General features: G+C 51.3%; 1 protein-coding gene across 1 annotated transcript in view; it reads left to right on the top strand.

Annotated features, from left to right (window-relative positions):
* Positions 1–17278, top strand: part of LOC146432386 (hydrocephalus-inducing protein homolog) — a 74645-nt gene that overhangs the window by 48008 nt on the left and 9359 nt on the right. The window contains exons 33-54 of the mRNA XM_085072146.1: positions 321–560; positions 826–1036; positions 1497–1661; positions 1948–2112; positions 3238–3653; positions 4111–4239; positions 4542–4746; positions 5208–5349; positions 6599–8261; positions 8737–8895; positions 9319–9521; positions 9719–9901; positions 10141–10260; positions 12507–12666; positions 12769–12941; positions 13098–13296; positions 14178–14277; positions 14846–14945; positions 15428–15593; positions 15872–16104; positions 16426–16501; positions 17060–17264. Coding sequence (XP_084928272.1) covers positions 321–560; positions 826–1036; positions 1497–1661; positions 1948–2112; positions 3238–3653; positions 4111–4239; positions 4542–4746; positions 5208–5349; positions 6599–8261; positions 8737–8895; positions 9319–9521; positions 9719–9901; positions 10141–10260; positions 12507–12666; positions 12769–12941; positions 13098–13296; positions 14178–14277; positions 14846–14945; positions 15428–15593; positions 15872–16104; positions 16426–16501; positions 17060–17264 — 5413 coding nt within the window. The remainder of the gene's footprint in view (positions 1–320; positions 561–825; positions 1037–1496; positions 1662–1947; positions 2113–3237; positions 3654–4110; positions 4240–4541; positions 4747–5207; positions 5350–6598; positions 8262–8736; positions 8896–9318; positions 9522–9718; positions 9902–10140; positions 10261–12506; positions 12667–12768; positions 12942–13097; positions 13297–14177; positions 14278–14845; positions 14946–15427; positions 15594–15871; positions 16105–16425; positions 16502–17059; positions 17265–17278) is intronic.

Genomic DNA, 17278 nt, shown 5'->3' with positions numbered 1-17278 from the left:
AGCAGTGGCAGGACTGTGTCTGCACACTGTAATCCTGAGGGCCTTTCTCATGAGCACTGCACTCCTGCAAGACTAGGTGAAAACATCTGACAGTCCATTGTACATGCATCTGACACCCAAATACCCAGTTGCAGTGCACACCAGGATTCATCCCACTTACTCAGGCCCAGGACACGGACGCTGTAGCCCCTCCCATAAGTAAATATCTGGTTTCCATTCACTTTGGATGGACTGATAACACCCTGACCTGGAGGCAAGGGGTGGTTTTGGGGTCCTGTCACCTGGGACTTCATGGACGAGTTTTCTGCCCTTTTTTTCAGAAGTCCTACACGAATGAGTTGGTGATTAACATTCCTAGGGGCAGCAAACGCTTAAAGCTGCACCTCTCAGGACAAGGTGTGGAGCCACGGTTGGAGTTCAACCCCAAAGCACTCAAGATGGGATGGATGCAGGTGTGCGGCTGTGGGGTGGAAGCCACAGTGGTGGTGAAGAACCCATGCGAGTTTCCTGTTGAGTTTTATTCACTGGATTATGATGAGCAGTACCTTCAGGAGGAGAAGGTGAGAAGGCAGGTCTGTACATGTACAGACCCATGTACATGCTGCCGAAACTTCACAGCACTCCAGCATTCCCAGGCTTGTGCCAGGGAGATGGAGGCAATCCCCAGGGCAAAGCCAACTCTGCTGACATGCTGTGGGAGAGCTTGAATAGTTCATGCTGTTGCGAGGAAGAAAGGAGGGAGAAGATGAGTTTGTTGAGTCTGTTTGTGTGATGAAAGGCAAGAAAAGGAATCTTGTGCATGGTTTCACTTCCCTACACACACAGATCCTGCGGATGGTGAGGCGATCCCAGAGCGCAAAGACCTTTTGGTTGCCTCCACGTGGTGTGGGTGAGACGCTGCCCCCAGAGTTGCTGGAGTACTATGAAGCATGGCAGAGGATGAAGGCTGAACAGACAGAAGCCAAGGCCAGGGCTGAGGCAGAGGCCAGTGCCAGCACTGAGGCCGAGGCCAAGGGAATAGCAGGTCAGAAAAATAGTCAGGGTTTGGCGGTGGCTGTTTTGACTGTGGTCACAGCAGGGAGACCAGCTTATACACCCTGCAATCTCTGTCCCCTTGCACTCCAGGGAAAGCCCATGATTTTAGCATCTGTCTGTTCCCCAGCTTGGTGGAGGAACTCTTGGGTGAAGGGCTGTGGCATCCTCTACCAACCCTGAGTGTAGCCAAAGTGAGCTCCTATCTGTCCACCATAGACTGGGGAAATAATCAGGATGTTCCCTCGTGCCCCTTAGCCACAAAGAACTACTGGATGAGTTCTTCAGCCAGTAGAACTGGGTCCAACATCACTGGCTCTTTTACATTTGCACCCTCCCAGCAACAAAAAAGCAAGCTCATGTTGCTTTCAGCAAGTCTCCTTTCCTGGGATCTGAGGAGATGGGGAGCATGATAAGGATCAAAGGTAGGCAGGAGGCTGACTTTTCCAACTGGTTCTGCACAGCACCACTGAAGAGTATCACATCGGATGTAGAGCTCATGCCAGAAATGTTCAAGTACCCTGTCACTCGGGCCCTGGAGCGCTACATGGGCCCCGACCGGGCTGCAGGATGCGAATCACCCGAGCGCAGAGGGATTATTGTCATCGTCCATGGCGCACCCTGGGCAGGTATGTGGGCCGCAGCCCTGGGCTGCAGGGAGAGGGGGAAGCAGGAGAAACGCATCCTGGGGGACCGTGGTGCTCTCAGCTGAACAGGAGGTGGAGATGATCGTCTTGGCTCTAGAATTCAGAGCTCATAACCATGCTCAAGCTGCCTCTCTCATGGCCTCCCCTGGAGGGATACTTGATTTCCCACCGTCCTTTTAACTTTGAAATCCTGTTTGAGATTTTTCCAGGGCCTGTCCCTGTAATGCCTCATGTGCAAGTGTCACCAAGTAGTTCTCCTCTCTCTCAGGAAAGACAGCAGTAGCGAAGAGGCTGGCTGACTATTATGGAGCCAGCTGCTTCTCCATTGACGATATTGTGAAAGACACCATCGCCTACAATGAGAGCCCACCGGGGCTCCGTGCCCGTAATCTGTGCATCGAGGCTGACCTGAAGCTGCAAGCCAAAGACAAAGGTAATGTTGGTGAGGAGAAATGCTGGACCCAGAGCCAATGTTTGAGAAACCCACCATGACTGTCCACTTCTGCTTACTCGGAGCGGCAGTTTGACACTCCTCGGGTCTCTTAGGGAACATGGGTGAAGTGCATTTCTGGCTTGTCTTAAAAAAAAGTAAAAAAAACTGAGGCCTGAGTCAGGGGTTCCTTTACTGCCCCCTCTGCTGCCATTCTTGGCACATGTTCATTTTTCTGGGGGTGGTGAAGCACGCCTGTCTCTTTCCCAAATTTTTGATACTTCCTCAAAGCTCAATGAAGCTCACTCCTCAAGGGCAGCAGGCAGAACTGGTGCCTACTTTAACAAGGAGAAAGCCCTCTGAAGTGGCTCATTAAGCACATTAAGAAAGCCCTCTGAAGTGGCTCATTAAGATGACTGACTATGAGTGTAACTTTGCAAACAAGAGGAAGGGAAGAATAGCCTCCCAGAGGAATTTCCAATGAGAGAAATTCTGTAGATGAGCTCTTTTCTCCACAGATTTACCAATGCCCACTGTCAGGTCACACAGCTCATGTACGTAGGGCTGTTCTCCATGTGACACTGGAGACTTTTAGGAAATTTACTGGGCAGTTGGTGCCCTGAGCTCTATAGGCTCAGTGTGGGCAGAAGTTTTGCATTGCTCAGTTTTGAACCTGGGTGAGTTGGGAGCAAGTAGAAGGAGGAGGAATCTGGGTCTCAGCTGGAGTTTTCCCACAAGGATTTAGCTTCAGTGGAGATGGGTGATGCAAGTGGGGCAGGGCTGCAGGTCTCCACATGCAGGATGGGTGCAGTGTATGGAAACAATGATCCTGGAGGATGAATCTTTGGCTTCATCCATAGGGGAACTGCTGTGCGAGCAGTGTCCCCTGCATGCACAGTTGTTAGGAGGGCCACAGGGCTGGCTTTAGAATCCAGTGTGGGATGATGTGCTTCACCACGCTGGTAAGAGAAGCAGGGAAAAGCTGCTTCTGGGAAACAGTGTTGCCAATGCCCAGCAGACTGGGGAACAAGTGCCATGTTCCTTCCAGGGTCCAAGGTTGTGCCCATGGCAGTGAAAAGTGCCATCTTGCTCTCCACAGCCCCCCTGACCCATCTGTCTTCTCTGCAGGTAAAAAGCCTCCAGCTAAGAAGGACCAGGCCAAGAAGGACCAGGCCAAGAAGGACCAGCCCAAGAAAGGCCAGGCCAAGGAAGACCAGGGCAAGAAAGGCCAGGGCAAGAAAGGCCAGGGCAAGGAAGACCAGGGCAAGAAAGACCAGGGCAAGAAAGACCAGGGCAAGAAAGGCCAGGCCAAGGAAGGCCAGGGCAAGAAAGACCAGGGCAAGAAAGACCAGGGCAAGAAAGGCCAGGCCAAGGAAGGCCAGGGCAAGAAAGACCAGGGCAAGAAAGGCCAGGCCAAGGAAGGCCAGGGCAAGAAAGACCAGGGCAAGAAAGATCAAGCCTTGGGACAAAAAACCAACGTGAAGAATGCCAAAGGCCCGACATCTCCAACACAAAAGAAGAAATCCCAGAAAGAAGAGCCCAAGGTAAACATGATCTGCACTGGTTGATGCCTTGCACCTTTGCATTGTCTTTGAGATGTGCAGTGGCTGCTTACAATGGAGGCTCTGTGTCAGCCAGGGCCTGGTTTGCATGTCCATAGTGCCAAGCCCAGCTGGCAGTCTGGGCATGGCTTGGGCTGGGGATGTGCTCTGGCAGACCAACTCCATTGGTTCTCAGTGGTTTGTTGGCAAAGTGCAGTCCTGGCTAGTGTGGCCACAGGCAGTGAGCAAAGTGCTGGGAGGCTGCACCAGGGGCTTGGCAAGCTTGGTCTCTGCTGGCCAAGGGATGGGCTCTCCAGGACCATGCCCTGGAGCCGCTGGCCTGCACTGCAGGGCTGTTCTGGTCCCCGCTGGTGAGGAACCCCAGCTCCAAACACAGCAGCAGGAATTGTTTGGGGCTTTCCACGGTGGTTTATTTTCCTTACTATGGTCCACATTACAGATCGCAGTTGCCACTTCTCCTGCGCCACAGAAGCTGAGCCTTGTCACCAACAAAGGGGAAGAGCTGAACTGTGTGAGCTGTGTGCTGCCTGAGGACCTGCTGGTGAACATCATCTCTGACAGGCTGCAGGTATGTGGGGTGGGGGGAAAGGAGACATTCCTGCTCCAGAGAGACAGGCAGTGAAGTATGACGCGGAGAGGAAGAGGAGGAGGACGTCTGTACATGCTGTTGGAGGATCCTGAGCTGTGTGCAGGGAACCTTGGGGGAAGCTGCAGATGACCTTAGTTGGCAGAGCACAGGGAAAGATCCGAGCTGGTCTTAGCTAATGCACTCGGAACAAGGATAGCTGGTGTCCTGTGACATTTGGGTTTACTGTCCAGCTGCAAGCCCACTGTGTGCAAAGGCCTACTTTCTCTTCCCTTTATTCACAGATGGCTGACTGCTACAAGGGGATAATCATTGATAGCTTGGAGAGCCTCTTTACAAGCAACCTGGAATCTTCTCTCCTCTGTGTACTCAAAGCTGCCAGCAATCATCCTCGTATCTTCATTGTGAACCTGCATCAGGATTATGATGCTGTGAAAGCCAGGGAGAAAGCTGAAGCACAGAGGAGGGAAGCTGAAAGAGTGCAGAAAGGTGAGATACCTCCATCTCTCCCAAATCTTCTCACTCAAGCCCTCAACCTTATCTCAGTGTATCTGGGTTTGCAGCAGAGCTTGTAGGAAATGTTTTTATTAATCTTTCCACCTTCTGCCTCGGTGTAACCAGCACTCATCTCACACTTCCAGGAGATCTGAGGTTTTAAGACTCACCTTAATCTCTAACATTAAAGCTTGGGCACAAGTGCAAGCTGCTGTAGCACAGTGAGAAGTGACTGTCCCCAGCCCTGGTGCACTTAAGCCAGGCAAAGCAGAGGAACTCACTGCCCAGCCATAGATTGCAGGATTATCTGAATTTTGGAGCAGGGATATGAGCTCCCCAATATCTCCTGGCATGATAGGCTGTGTCAGGGAAAAGCTATAAATCCTTGCAGCTAACCCAGAGCACCCAGCTCTGCTTACAATCACTCATGGTTTCTCCTCTGGTTTGTGCTAAAGTACGGCAGTGGAAAAAAGTTGTTCGGAAGGCAGTAGATCGTCTCTTGAAAGTGGATGAGGAACAATATGATGCTCTTCCTATGAACGAGAAAGCTTTACTGGATAGAGTATTAGAGAAAAGGAAGCGTAAGTGGTGGAAGAGGTGAGTAAGCCTTCCATGGGTTACTGCTCAGGGTAGTGTCCCTGGAGGGTTTCCCTGCTCCAAGGATCCCAGTCGAGCTCAGAGGTGTTTGATAGCAAAGGCCAGAAGCAGCACAAGGATGGCCACTCATCCTCCTGGCTCCCAAGAGAGGAAGGATCTTCCTCTGTTGAGATAGAACATCTCCTCCATTTTAGTGGGGATCTCCCCCAGCTTAGGTGCTGCCTGCAGGGAGCTCTGGGCTTGCCTTGGCACTGCCCATAGAAGTGTCTCTAAGTTCATTAGATCGATTCTCACCTTCTTCATTATCCCTCTGCTTCACCAAAACAGTGGGATTGTGGTTTGGGCTGGTGTGGGGTGCAGCTGTGATGGCTTGGTTTGGGTCCTGGGTCCTGCCCACAGATTAAGTGCTTGCAATGCTGATCTGCCAGGGTTCTCCTTGTGGTGGGACAGCACCCATGAAAGCTCATATCCTTTAGGCTCTCCTTCAGTTGCAGCAGTAGGCAAGCATGAGAGAACCTCTGCTCCAGCAAGACAGCCCAGCTCAGGACATGCAGGAAAAATGTGGAGCTGGGAGGGAAGGTTGCTTAAAGCAAGCCTATGTATCAGGACTTCTTTCAGCCCAGGCTGAAGCTGATTTCATGGGGAGGAGACAGCCAAGGCTGCTTTGTTGCCTTGACAGACAGCACAAGTTTGCCTTGATCACAGCTGGGTTCCAGCAGGAAACCCAGCTGTCAAGAGCCTGTCTTGCAGGAGGGGAGTTCTGAAGCCTTTGCTTTCTGACTGATAGCATTATTCTCCTTCTGTAGCAGGCTGTGGCCAGGGAGAAAGAGGCTGAATGAGTTGAGTAATAATTGGAGGAGGGATAAGCAGATGTTAGCAATCTGTGGTCTGGTTTGAACTGGGAAATCAAGAGACAGAGGGCTTCTTCAGGCATCACTACAGAGAGATAGTGGATCAGCCTTTGGCAGTGGGCTGGATGTGTCTGGATGGGCCTTAAGAGGGATGGTGCACAGTTGAGACCTTCTGATGGCAAGGCTTAGGTTTGGCTGGTCCTGGAGGTCCCCTCCCACCTTTCCCCTCGCTTGGGATGGTCCAAACCTCTGCGGGTTGAGGAAAATCCACAGAAATGGTCTCACAGTTCTGCCTGGCCTCAGGGTCAAGGAACGAAGTGCAGGGCCAGCCAGGATTACAGTGAGCCCTGGTTTCTGGTGGTGACTCTCAGGGATGTTTTCTATTTTATTTGCTGAAGGCAACTGGAGCTGATGGCTCAAAAGCTTAAGGAGAAGCAGCTGGCTGAAAAGAAGGCAAAGAAGCTGGCTGAAAAGCTTAAGGAGAAGCGGCTGGCTCAAAAGCTGAAGGAGCAGGAGGAGCATGCTCAAAGGCGTAAGAAGCAGGAGCTGGCTGAAAGGCTTAAGGCCCAGGCGTTAAAAGACGCAGAGAAGAAAGATGAGCTGGGGAAGGAGGAGGAAGAAGATGAGCTGGGGGAGGAAGAGGAAGAGGAAGAAGATGAGCTGGGGGAGGAGGAGGAAGAATATGAGACAGAGGAGGACGACGAAGATGAGACGGAGGAGGACGACGAAGATGAGACGGAGGAGGACGACGAAGATGAGACGGAGGAGGACGACGAAGATGAGACGGAGGAGGATGACGAAGATGAGACGGAGGAGGATGACGAAGATGAGACGGAGGACGATGATGAAGATGAGATGGAGGACGATGATGAAGATGAGACAGAGGAGGACGACGAAGATGAGACGGAGGAGGACGATGAAGATGAGACGGAGGAGGATGAAGAGAAGGATGCCTCCTTGGTGGAGAAGCCTGCAGAACCACAGAAGAGGGAAACCAAACCTCCAGAGAAGAAGGAAACCAAACCTCCAGAGAAGAAGGAAACCAAACCTCCAGAGAAGGAAACCAAACCTCCAGAGAAGAAGGAAACCAAACCCCCGGAGAAGAAGGAAACCAAAATCCCAGAGAAGAAGGAAACGGAACCCCCAGAGAAGAAGGAAACCAAACCCCCGGAGAAGAAGGAAAGCAAAATCCCCGAGAAGAAGGAAACCAAACCCCCGGAGGAGAAGAAAACAAAATCCCCAGAGGAGAAAAAAACCAAATCCTTGGAGATGAAGAAAACCAAATCCCCAGAGAAGAAGGAAACCGAACCTCCAGAGAGGAAGCATGGCAAATCCACTGAGAAAAAGGAGACCAAATCCCTGGAGAAGGAAAGCAAATCTGCAGAGAAGAAGAAAACCAAATCCCCAGAAAAGAAGGGAAAAACAAAGAAAGGGAAAAAGAAAATCCAAAAGAAAAGGAAAATCAAAATTGGAAAGGAGCTGAAAATCAGACTCCGACAGGAGCTGAAAATCAAACTCCAAAAAGAGCTGAATATGAAAATCGGAAAGAATCTGCTAAACAAATTCCTAAAGAATCTGAAACTCAAAATCCGAAAGAAGCCGAAAATCAAAATCCGAATGGAGGAGGAAATCAAAATCCCAAAGAAGGAGGTAACCATACCCCGAGACATCCGAGCTGAGATGGAGAAGAACTTGATGGCGAGGTTTCAGATTTATGAGTCATCGCGGCATAATGTCAGACAGGTTTTCTCCCACTGGGATAGGGTTCAGGGTATCGTGCAGGTACCTGCGAACCAAAGGGAAGACAAGACCCCATCTCCAACCAAATTCAAAGGTCAGAAGAGCACTGTTAAGCCTCAAGAAAAGGTAGAGAAGTCTGTGGGAAAACATGAAAGCCACAGCCATCTGAAGTCATCTCATCTGGAGAAGCACCACAGAGGTGCAGAAGGGGCAGCCAGAGCCCACGGTGTCGGGGTGCCCTGCGTGAACGTCCGGGTCACAAATCCTGAGGACATGATGAGTAGAATCCTGGCAAGTGGCAAGCTGCCAACGGCAGAGAAGGTAAAACCCTGCAAGGCTCAGATCCTGAGCTTGCCGTGGTCTTGGGCCCTGGAGCATTGTGTACCCCCAGGTGATAATGGCCCCTGAAGGTGTTCCACAATGGCTTGGTAGCATCCGTGTGGATGGGGAGGTTGTCACCATCCCTCAAATGGGCTGAAAGTGGGAGTGCTCTGTGTACAAGCATCCCATCTGCTCAGAGTTTCCCAGCCTGGAAATCATTAAAAACGGTCCCAGGGCAGGGTAGCTCATGGTCATTGTCTTCTTCAGCTGAGTCACTCAGGGGAAAAGTTTCTCTCTTGGTCCCCACTGTAGCTCCTGCCTCTGCTCTGAAGCCTGCTCACCCCACTGGGCATAACAAAGCACTTCTACTCCATATAATTTAAAAACCCCCTCGCCAAAAGTTCAGTGCCTTCAGAGGAAGAGTGAGAGGATGAAGGTGACAGAAGTATAAGCAGAGTTTTGTTTTCTGTTTTAGATGATGACTTCTCTGGGAATATATCACTTTGGTGCTCCGTTACCCCCTACCGCTACTTTCTCCTTGGTGGAGTACCCGGAGAAGCGGTGGGACTGTGCATGGCGCGCGAAGCCCTTCACCATCATTGCACCGAAAGATGCTGCTGCAGCAGACAGTCTGGTGGGTGCCCCTGTGGTGCTACCACTGAAGGTGCCAGGGCAGGGACCAGGCTGGATGGGGCATGGGGGGCAGGAAAAGGATCACTGTGGAGAGGCAGTGAAGATGTCATGGGGCCCTGCGTCTGCAGGTATCATTTCTGTTCAGGGGTGGGACGAAAGAGACAGCTCTGCTGGAGACAGAGCAGTTCTGTAAGACAAGAGGAAACAAAATCACTTAAAACCATCAACTTCCTTTGAGTAGAGGGTCCTGAGTGAGAAGGGGTGTCCTAGGCAAAACAAAGACCAATAAGGAAGACCAAGTCCACGGGCAGGTGGACTTACTTATTCTCGCTTCTGCTGGTTAACAAGCCCCCATTTGGCTTTCCAGGATGCAGATGTCTCAGGGCAAGGCTGACCTCTCCTCCCCTTTTCTCTCTCCCCCTAGGCCAAGACCCCAGATGCAAAGGACAGCTCTGCCAAGGGCCAACCAGAGATGAGGAAAGAGGCCAGCAAAGAGAAGTCCCCACAGGAGAGCCACGTCTCCACACAGAGCACAGGAAGGGATATCTCAGGGGCAAAATTCAAACATTTATCTGAGGCAAAGGAAAGCACATCGCAAAGTGCCTCAGCCTCCATAGAACTTCCCAGGTGAGCTGCAAGGAAGGAGGTGATCCCTCTGCTTCACAGTCCTCTTGCCAAACAAGGTCCATCATCCTCAGCTCTGCAGTGACTCTATGCCAGTGCCTCCATGGGATGGCAAATGCACCTTCCTTGTCTCATTTGCTCCTTAGCATCCTCTTTAATTGCCTGAAGCATCTGTCTGAAGCATCCTCTTTAATTGCCAGGTGGAAGCGGTGCCGGTGGATAGTGCCTCCGCACGGTGAGGTGAAACTGACGGTCTTCTTCCACACCACGGAGCCGGGGCTGTTTGAACGGGTGCTAATGTTTGAGGTCATGGGCTCAAAGCGCCAGTACAAGCTGCCTTGCAGCGGCACCGGCTTGTACCCCAGCATCTCCAACGACCCACGGTAAGGCTGGTCCCCCTGGCAGCCTCCCACACTGCTCCCTCTGAACTTGCAGCCAGGGCTGCCCCTGGGGCTTCTGCCCTAGGCAGATTGTGCTGCCTGAGGTCACCCAGCATCTCTTCCTGTGCTGGGAGCTGGGAAGGCAAATGGTACCTCAGCCGCCAAGATGGGTTATGGCTTTCTGACTACGTTTCCTACTTGGAGCATCTCATAGCTCCTCCTTCCCCACTTTCTCTGCCCAGGCTGGTGTTTCCACAGTGGAGGAAGACTGTGAAGGATGATGAAATCATCTTCAGAGAATATGTTGAGAGCACAAAGCTATTCCACTTTGGACCGCTGCTGTGTGGGAAATCAAGAGAGTGGTATGTGCTCCCTGCTCCCAAACAAGCATCCTGGTGTGCTGCCTGTAGGGAGTGAGATGCTGCAATGGGATCTGCAGGGCCTTGTGCTTTTCTGGACATGCTTGGGGACATGTTGTCCCTGTGGCACAATCCAGGGCAGTCCCGGGCAGAGCTCTCAGAGTTCTGGGAGACACATGGCTTTGGAGGACTACAGATACGTGAACTTGAGCAGATAGGAGGCAAATGAGCCTTGGAGGAGCTGCTCTGCCTACCTGATGGGTGCCTTGGTGGCCAGAGCCACATGCTGCTGCCAGCCCAAAGATGACTTGGGGGCAGCTTGTGTCTCCCTTCACATCTCAGCTTCACCCCTAAGGAGATTGTCTCGGTTTGAAAGACAGGTGTCTGTTAAGGAAGGTGGGAACCTCCCTTGGAATAGAGAATGTGACCCCCCCACTTCCCTCCAAATTATTATAACTTTGAAATCAAGGGCTTTCAGGCAAAGACATGGGAAAAGGAATAACAGTTCTTTACTAGTATCTATAACGAGGCAAACAAGCAACAACAACAGTAGCAACAGCAAACAAAACCAGAAAACTCGCAGGCGGCTCGCTCTGGGCTGCCCTTCCCTTTGGTGCAGTCATGGCCACCGCCAGCAGGGGCGCTGTTGAGCTGCCGGCCTGCAGGGCAGGTGCTGTGACTGCCGAGCAGCTGCAGGGGGCGCTGTGGCGCGAGGCCAGCTCCCTGTGCGATGAGGCTCATGGCGGGACGGGGCGGGCAGCTGGACGGGCTGGATGGCTGGATGAGCCGGACAGCAGGACAGTGCAGCAGAGAGCTCAGAGCAGCAGGCTGGAGCAGCAGGGCTGCCTCACCCGGGCCAGCCAGCAAAGGGGGCAGAAACTCCGCAGTTAGGGCAGGAAGCAGAGCGCATGCCGACAGGCCAGGCGAGGGCAGCCACAGCCAGGCCTGTGTGCGGCAGCTGTGAGCGCAGCAGGGAGACGCGCGCTCCAGAGGAGACTGTTGCTCCAGGAGGGAAGAGGGTCGGAATGCCGTGCTTGTCCCAAACGGAGGCTCACCCAGCAAGGCAGAGAGGGCAGTGCAGGCTGGGCTCCCGCGGTCGCAGGGAAAGGGAGACAGCAGCTTCACCGTCCCCCTTCAATGCCCCAGAGCAAGAGAGCTAGCAGCGGGCAGGTGCTCTCCTTCCTCCACGCCACATCTTTTGTCTCTCTTAAATACCGATAGTTAGGATATCTTAGCAACAGATGGGACAAAATTCCCTAAGAGAAAGAAAACATAAGTTCTAACTTCCAACAGAGATGAACTTTATGGTGCTTTTTGAAGTGTTCTGAGCTCTGCAGGTAGCCTGATCAAGCAATTAGTCTGTAGATGGTTTTGTAAACCTTTCATTAATCTGTAATATTAATAAGATTTTATGATTGACCTGCTAGTAGGTGTCGGGGAGAACCTACAGCAGGAATTACAAATTCCTGTAGTGACATTGCATCCTCACTGCTGGATAAAGTCTGCCTAATTGTCATTGAAGCTGTTGGTGTATTTCTATTTCAATTGACACTTTTTAAAAAAATAATATTTAACATTAAGTTGTTGTCTCCATGGGAGCTCTGCAGAGCTAGGGCTATTTTGACAACCCAAGGAAATGAAATCAAAACAGTTTAAAAACCAAAGACAGTCTTTAGCCAGGTTGATGGATGGTGTGGGATTTTCTGTTTGGCTTTTTAACCCTCATTCTGAAGTAATTTCCACGCCTGAGAGAAGGGTCATTTGTTATCTTTTTTTCATTCCTCTTGGGAATTGATGCTTTGTATTTTTTTTCCTCAGACTTTGAGCTAACCCACGAAACCCAACGCAGTTTCATAACTTTCCTGAAAAAGATTAGCTAAACTCTTCTTCCAAAAGCCTTTCTTTATACTCATATATATACAGGGAAGGCACCCCAAGAATGAAGAGGAAAGAACCCATGTGCCTGGTGTACTGTTATTTTTCTAGACACCTTTGAATTTACATTGTGTTTAAAACTCTTGAAGTGCCTGTGCATCATCAGGCTTCTGGAGAGAAGGCACCAAATACAGGGGAAGGCATCAAAGTAAGGCAAGGATGAGCAGGCGACCATGCCCCAGAGTGGGATCAATTTCCCTCACTGGTTTGTTAGATGGGGTCTTTCAGCCTCCCACCGCCGGCACACGGTGCTTTCCATGATGTGTGACAAAGACAACAGTCTCCTCTGCAGCCTTTGGCCCTTCTGTGGACAGGTACAAGGCCCAGAACTGTACCGGCAACGTGGAGAAGATCACCATCCTCAACAGCTCCCCCATGGACGTAGAGGTGGACTTCTCCTTTGAGGATGATGAGGAAGCAGAGACTTTCCTTTTGGACCCTCCCAGCATGGCACTGAAACCAGATGAGAAGCAGGTAGGAGAAGGGCAGGTAGAGCAGGCACCATAGGAATGCTCAGGAGCCACTCCTGCTCACACACAGCAATCTCTCTATTTCTTTCTGTGGGGCCGGCTCCAGGAGCTGACCATTTGGGCATACCCCACTGATGTTGGCTTCCTGAAAGACAGACTCATCTGCTGCATTAAGAATAATCCAGAGCCAGTGATCTTTGGCCTGTGCTGCCAAGGGGTGCATGTGAAGCTGGAGATCAGCCCACAGGAGGTGTATTTTAACAAGCTGCTTCTGAACAGGTCAGTCATCCCACAAGCACTCCAAGACTTTTGACAAAGAGAAAATGTTTGACTCTGGTTGCTGGGGCATGGATGGAGCTGCTCCAAGTTGCATTCAGTGGCGAGGCTGGTGTGACCATCCAGCAGCTGATGCCAAGTGCCTTTCTGTCTCTGCAGGACTGACAGCAGGACCCTGATCCTGAAAAACGACACCCTGCTGCCCGTAGCCTGGCAGCTCCATGGGCTGGATGACCTTGATGATGACTTTTCCTTGTCAGAAGATAGTGGCATCATTGATCCTGTCTCAGAGCTTGAGGTGACACTGAGTTTCAGAGCTGGGAAGACTGGCAGCATTGAGAAGACTCTCCGACTAGAGGTGAGAGGGATGGTGCCCTGCCTGGCAAGGTTGCTGTGACCAAGGGTGCTGTGACCCCAATTCATGCCTCTGCACAGCATTTGCCAGAACATGCAGTGCATCCACATCCCCCAGATAACCAGACACTGCCCCCTGAGCCTGTACCACAACCACCTTGTCCCCATGAATGGTTGAAGGTTGTTTGGTTGTACAGATTGCAGCGTGATCTCCACATTCCTCCTCTGAACCTCTTGCATAGAGCAGCAAACTCCCCCTGGGATTTTGTTCCCCACAGTTTAGGGGCTAAATTTCAGAGAGGATGCTAGGTGATTGAAGAAGAGAGTGTTGTCAATGCCACCTGCTCTGGGACACCTCACACTTATGGTTATTCTTATATCCCTGTGCCACTCAAGGGTGCTTTAGCAATAGCGTTCCCTGCTGTAGTGATGCCTTTGTTTATGAAAATGTGTCTTGAAGAGCTGGTTTCAAACCTTGGCTCCCAGGAAGAGCCAAGATAGGGTCCCAAGCATGGAGGCTCTGCAATGCATTTTGTCTTTCTGCCTATCAGGGTAGGGAAGAGGTAGGGAAAAGTACTGGAGCTAACTACTGATACAGTAATAGGCTACCGAGCTACAAATCCATGTGTAAAGACTATAGAGAACATATAAAAGCAAAAACCATTTTGGTATCAGTAGGAGTGCAGAGTTGGGCTGATAGAGTTTCTTACTGCAGCATGATTCCACTGGGGCAGCTCATGAGATGAACAGGTTAGGAAACATTTGGAGCCCACCAAAATTTGTGAAGCTGGGGAGGCCATGGGGAAAGCATCTTGCTGAGACAAGGACTTACAGGCTGTCGACCAAAAGAATGATGTGAACAGTGTTTGTTTCTTGCTGCCTCAGGTTTCAGATACAGAAGACATGCTGGGGATTGTTCAGACTGAAACCGTTGAAATCTATGCAGAGGTCTATGATGTTTCTCTGAGCATCGACATGCCTGAAGGTCAGTGGATGCCTCCCAAACAAAGTAGTCCAGGTGTACTGCATTACCTTGGGAGGTGGTCATTCAAAGCACTGGGATGGGATGGGATGGGATGGGATGGGATGGGATGGGATGGGATGGGATGGGATGCAAGGATGGCACAGTTAAAAGCATAAAGCACATACCCTGCAAGCTGCATGGAGTAAAGCATTGTCAGGGCACTGACAGCCTTAAGTGTCTCCTGGCTGAACTTTGAAGTGTGCAGCTTCATGTGCAGATTGAATCTGGGGGCTTTGAAACAACAGTGTTGTGAACAGGCAGTTGGCAACTCCCACAGGCTCAGCACAGTGTCTAAAGTAATTGCATTTGTGCTTGGAAGCAAGGAAATGGAAGCCAAGCTCCTTAGCTATTAAACCTGCAGATATTTTGACTAAGAAGGGAAAGGGCAGACAAGTAGCTAGAAAACACTTCCAAGAACTGAAACTTGCTGAAAAGGGTTTTGTGCCAAGACCTCCATGTAGCTTGTGACCTGGTGTATTCTGCAGTAGCTCACAAACATTTTTGACCTCACTTTGTGGGTTTTCTGCAGGTCCAGATGGAAGCTTGGAGTTTGGAACCATTAATGTCCCGGATAGTGTGAAGAAAGTCCTGACTCTAAAGAACAAAGGGATGTACAATATTGAGTACAGGTGAGTGCAGCTGCTGACAGTGAGCATTTCCTCAAGTTCCCAGGCCTGCATTCTCCCTCTGTCAATAGCTATAGCCTGTTTCCATGCTGGCTACCTTGAGGTAAATACAAAACCTGGGCTCTCTAATCCCAACTATTTTACTAAAGAATCAAGCCACAAAGCAGCAGTTCTTCACAACTCAGCAGGAACTCAAAGGAGAGGCCCAGAAATTTCAGCCACTGAAATGCTGAGATTCACTGCATGTTTTTGATAGTCAGCTCCTTTCTCTTTCTGAGACTCTGTAAAGGAGTGAATGAAAAATTTCAGTGTCAAGGCTGTGTTGCAGTAACCTCGTGATTGTCTGCTCTCTCTGTCAAGATTCAGGATTCCCTGAGTAGAGCAGGACTCTCCCTTTTCTATTTTTTCTGGTCCTATGCAAAGTCCTGGCTGTGCTGGTGGCACCAATACTTTTAACTGCAGAGGTTACTTCCCTTTCTCCCCAGTTTCAAGCTGAGAGGTGTGGGTCCCAGGTTACGCAACTTGGCATCCCACTTCACTGTGGAGCCCAAGTCAGGCATGCTGATGACCTCCCAGGCTGCGAATATTGAGATGGTTTTCCACCCCACGACTGAAATCTTCGTCAAGAACAAACCCATCCTGTACTGCCAGGTGAGCTGCCTGGGCTAGGCTGTGTTATCACACAGTGTCATGGGAGCGTAAAGAGGATAGGTGTCTTCTGGAAGGAAAGCTTCAACTGGGGAATCCTCTCTCCTACATACACAAACAAAGTCTTTCAAAACCACCCGGGAGGCTTCCTATGCAGAGCTGAGAATCTGACTCTGGAGGAGGTGTTTAAACAGGGAGGGTGAACTGCTGTAGGCCTGGGGTGGAGGCTGGGGACCAGGGTAGAGACTATGCTTTGTTCACTGCCCCTCCTGTGGCTGCAGGTGATTGATGCCAGCGAGGGTGAAGGAGGCCAGGTTACTGCCAACATCCCCGTGAGGGTGTCGGCCAGAGCTGTGTACAGCAAGTACAGCATTGAGCCTGCCTCGCCCATCAACTTCGGTTCCATGATCAAGGGCACCAGGAAGACGCAGGTCGTCATGCTGGAGAACAAAGGCCTGCTCCCCTTCAAATTCTGCGTCTTCCAGGCACCCACAGAGGCACCTTCCCTGGAAAGGTAAGAGAAGCCCTGCACCACCCTTCCTGTCCAAGGAGGCACCACCCAAAGGCTGGTATGTGGCAGGCAGCCAGGAGAGCTGGGCTAACGTCCATTTGCATCCCTGGCTTGGGCAGAGGGAGCAGAAAAATGCCTCGGTGTCCCCATGTGTAGTACAAAGCTGGCAATAGAGCTGCTCTGTCCAGCAATGGGTGCTGCAGGCAGCTCTCCGGGAGGCATCGGGGCAGGAAGGCTTTCCTCTGTGAGGAGGAAGGGCAGCTTTGGCCTCAGGGAAAGGCAGGGGAGCTCAGCATGACAGATACCTCTGCTTTCTTCTCCCAGTTCAAAGGAAGATGAATCGGCTCCCTCAAGTAGAAAGCGCTCAGCAGGAGGGAAGACAAGCTTCTCAAGTACACAGGTGGGTGACTCCTGCTCCCCAACAGGCTGCTGCAGAGGATGAGAGAAGATGCTGCTGTGCCCAGGCTGGGGCTCATTGCCACAGGGTGGGACATGGTCTGCAGGATGGAGTTCAGTGTTTGGTAGATGCTAGCTAGCGTAGATCTGTGAACACCACAGAAGCAAAAACATCCCCCACTGAACTCCCAGTCCACAGAACTCAGACAACATTGCCTTTTCTTCTTCCCAGTCCCCTACCTCTCTCCCATCATTTTTCACTGCTATTTCTGCTCTCCTGTGTTACCACTGGAGGTTGAAGGATCACAGCTACCACGTTCCTTCTTTACACTCAAACTCCTTTCTCTTTGCCGCTTGGGACAGGCTTGCAGCTCCTCCCAGCTTGTTGGTCTCAGCCTGGGGCTGCCTTTGGGCCATGAAGTCATCTGTCCCTGCCCTGGGACTGGGTGCTTGGGCCCAGCTGGAGGCCAAGGCAGAGCATACTCCTTGCTGGGGTGCTCAAGGCACAGCTGTTAGGTGTTGCAGTTTAAGGCATCAGCCTCTCTTGACACTCTTTCTGCAGGGTCAAAACAATTTTGGCATGTTTACGGTGTCCCCTTCCTCCGGCTCCATCTCTCCGTGGGGCCAGCAGAAGATCTATGTGGAATGCCTTGCAGGGGAGGAAGGGACATGTGAGGAGCGGCTCTACATTGACATCACGGGCAAAGACCCCTCTGGTGATCCCTTCGGCATTCCCTTCACCCTGATTGCCGAGTCCTGTTACCCAGGTACGTACTGTGCA

The sequence above is a fragment of the Lichenostomus cassidix genome, chromosome 11 (assembly GCF_008360975.1).
Source record: "Lichenostomus cassidix isolate B80296 chromosome 11, HeHo_3.0, whole genome shotgun sequence".
Classification (NCBI taxonomy): Eukaryota; Metazoa; Chordata; class Aves; order Passeriformes; family Meliphagidae; genus Lichenostomus; species Lichenostomus cassidix.
This window is presented reverse-complemented; position numbering and strand designations above follow the sequence as displayed.